This window comes from Austrofundulus limnaeus, unplaced genomic scaffold (assembly GCF_001266775.1).
Source record: "Austrofundulus limnaeus strain Quisiro unplaced genomic scaffold, Austrofundulus_limnaeus-1.0 Scaffold1774, whole genome shotgun sequence".
NCBI lineage: Eukaryota > Metazoa > Chordata > Actinopteri > Cyprinodontiformes > Rivulidae > Austrofundulus > Austrofundulus limnaeus.
Window position 1 is genome coordinate 40,101 of NW_013954176.1, and position 1,440 is coordinate 41,540.

Here is a 1,440-nt window from a genome sequence, read left to right on the forward strand (position 1 = left end):
TACATATACTGTATATATTTATACTTTTATTGCAGTAAAGTATTATTATATTGCAGTAAAGTGGTTTTAAACACAATAAAATCAAATCAAAAGGGACATACACATTCTTTTGATTGTATTGTATTTAAAACTACTGCAATATTAATACGTCGTCTTGATACAAATACTTTAGAGTACATCTGAACAGCAAGCTGAAGTGTAGTGTTAAACATTTTGTGGTTGAATAAATAGATTTTAGATTTTTCCCTCAGGAGATCAATAAAGTATCTATTCTAATGCATTTTATTCCATTCAGTGTTCCTATATGAGATTATTAAAAATTAGATTTTAACCAAAAGATGTCAGCAAGTTTTCATTTGTACATGTACAAATAAAAACTTGAAGTATAAACCTGTGAGTAGGTACACCTGATTTGACCATAAGTTGCAGTAATCCCTCTAAATTTACAGCATCAGTTGTGTATTTTTGTTGATGAAACCTAAAGATTATGTGTCCATCAGTGAGACTGTGAAGAACCAAGCGTACCTCAGACAGAGGGATGAGCAGAACGCAGCTGCCTTCCTCTCGACTGCAGAAGCACAGGTAACTGTCGGTGGTGTAGAGGGTCCCGGCCGTGTGACAGCGGGCGTGTGGCGTCCACACTGAACACGCAGCCACCTCGTGGAGCATCTCAGCACGAGGCAGCCGAAACAAAGCCAGGACGTAATCTCTCAGTGCCTGTTCCTCCAGGACCCTGAGGGGTGACAGAAGGAAAGGAAAACTCTCAGAGTTCATCAGGAAACCAAACACAACACCTTACGTCTTCATTTAGGAGTTTTACCTAATTTATTTCACCTTTAGACATCCTGATCAACACAAACACATCTTAGAATAAACACAGGAATCTTAATCCTTTATAACTCTATGAACTATATGTTAGTAATTTAAAATATTAAGGTTTTGATTTAAATATAAAAGAGATTATTGGTTAAGAGATTTATAAACAACTATAATGAGAACCAATTGATTTTGTGAAAATAACAAGTGTATTTTTAAACTTTATTACTTTCTATCCAGATGACAACAAAGATGCCCCTCAGCATGATGCAACCTCTTCATGCTTTAACAGAAGTGGAGCTTCTTCTCTCATAAACAAACTGATGCTTTGTGATCCTAAACAGCCAATATGACTATTTTCTGACACAGCAGGATAATCTCTTTATTTTTAAAGACCAATATTATGTGTTTCTCAGGCATACATTTAAATACTTTACCATAATAAAGTATCTATGTCACCTTTAGCTGTTATTAAAATGCTGTTTTTATGATTAAATAGAAAATAAACTTATCTTCTCATCACTTCCTCTTCTAAACGCCTTGAAATTGGTCTCTGTCTCTTTAAGAACCTCCTTCTGCTTCTGTCCCGTCCCGTTCAGAGTGTGAGTGTGTGTGTGTGTGTGT

General features: G+C 35.6%; 1 protein-coding gene across 1 annotated transcript in view; it reads right to left on the reverse strand.

Annotated features, from left to right (window-relative positions):
• tbc1d8 (TBC1 domain family member 8) overlaps positions 1–1,440 on the reverse strand; it is a gene marked incomplete in the record, with an annotated part of 36,360 nt that overhangs the window by 27,629 nt on the left and 7,291 nt on the right. The window contains 1 exon segment of the mRNA XM_014033570.1: positions 526–733. Within this exon segment, the coding sequence (XP_013889024.1) occupies positions 526–733 (208 nt within the window).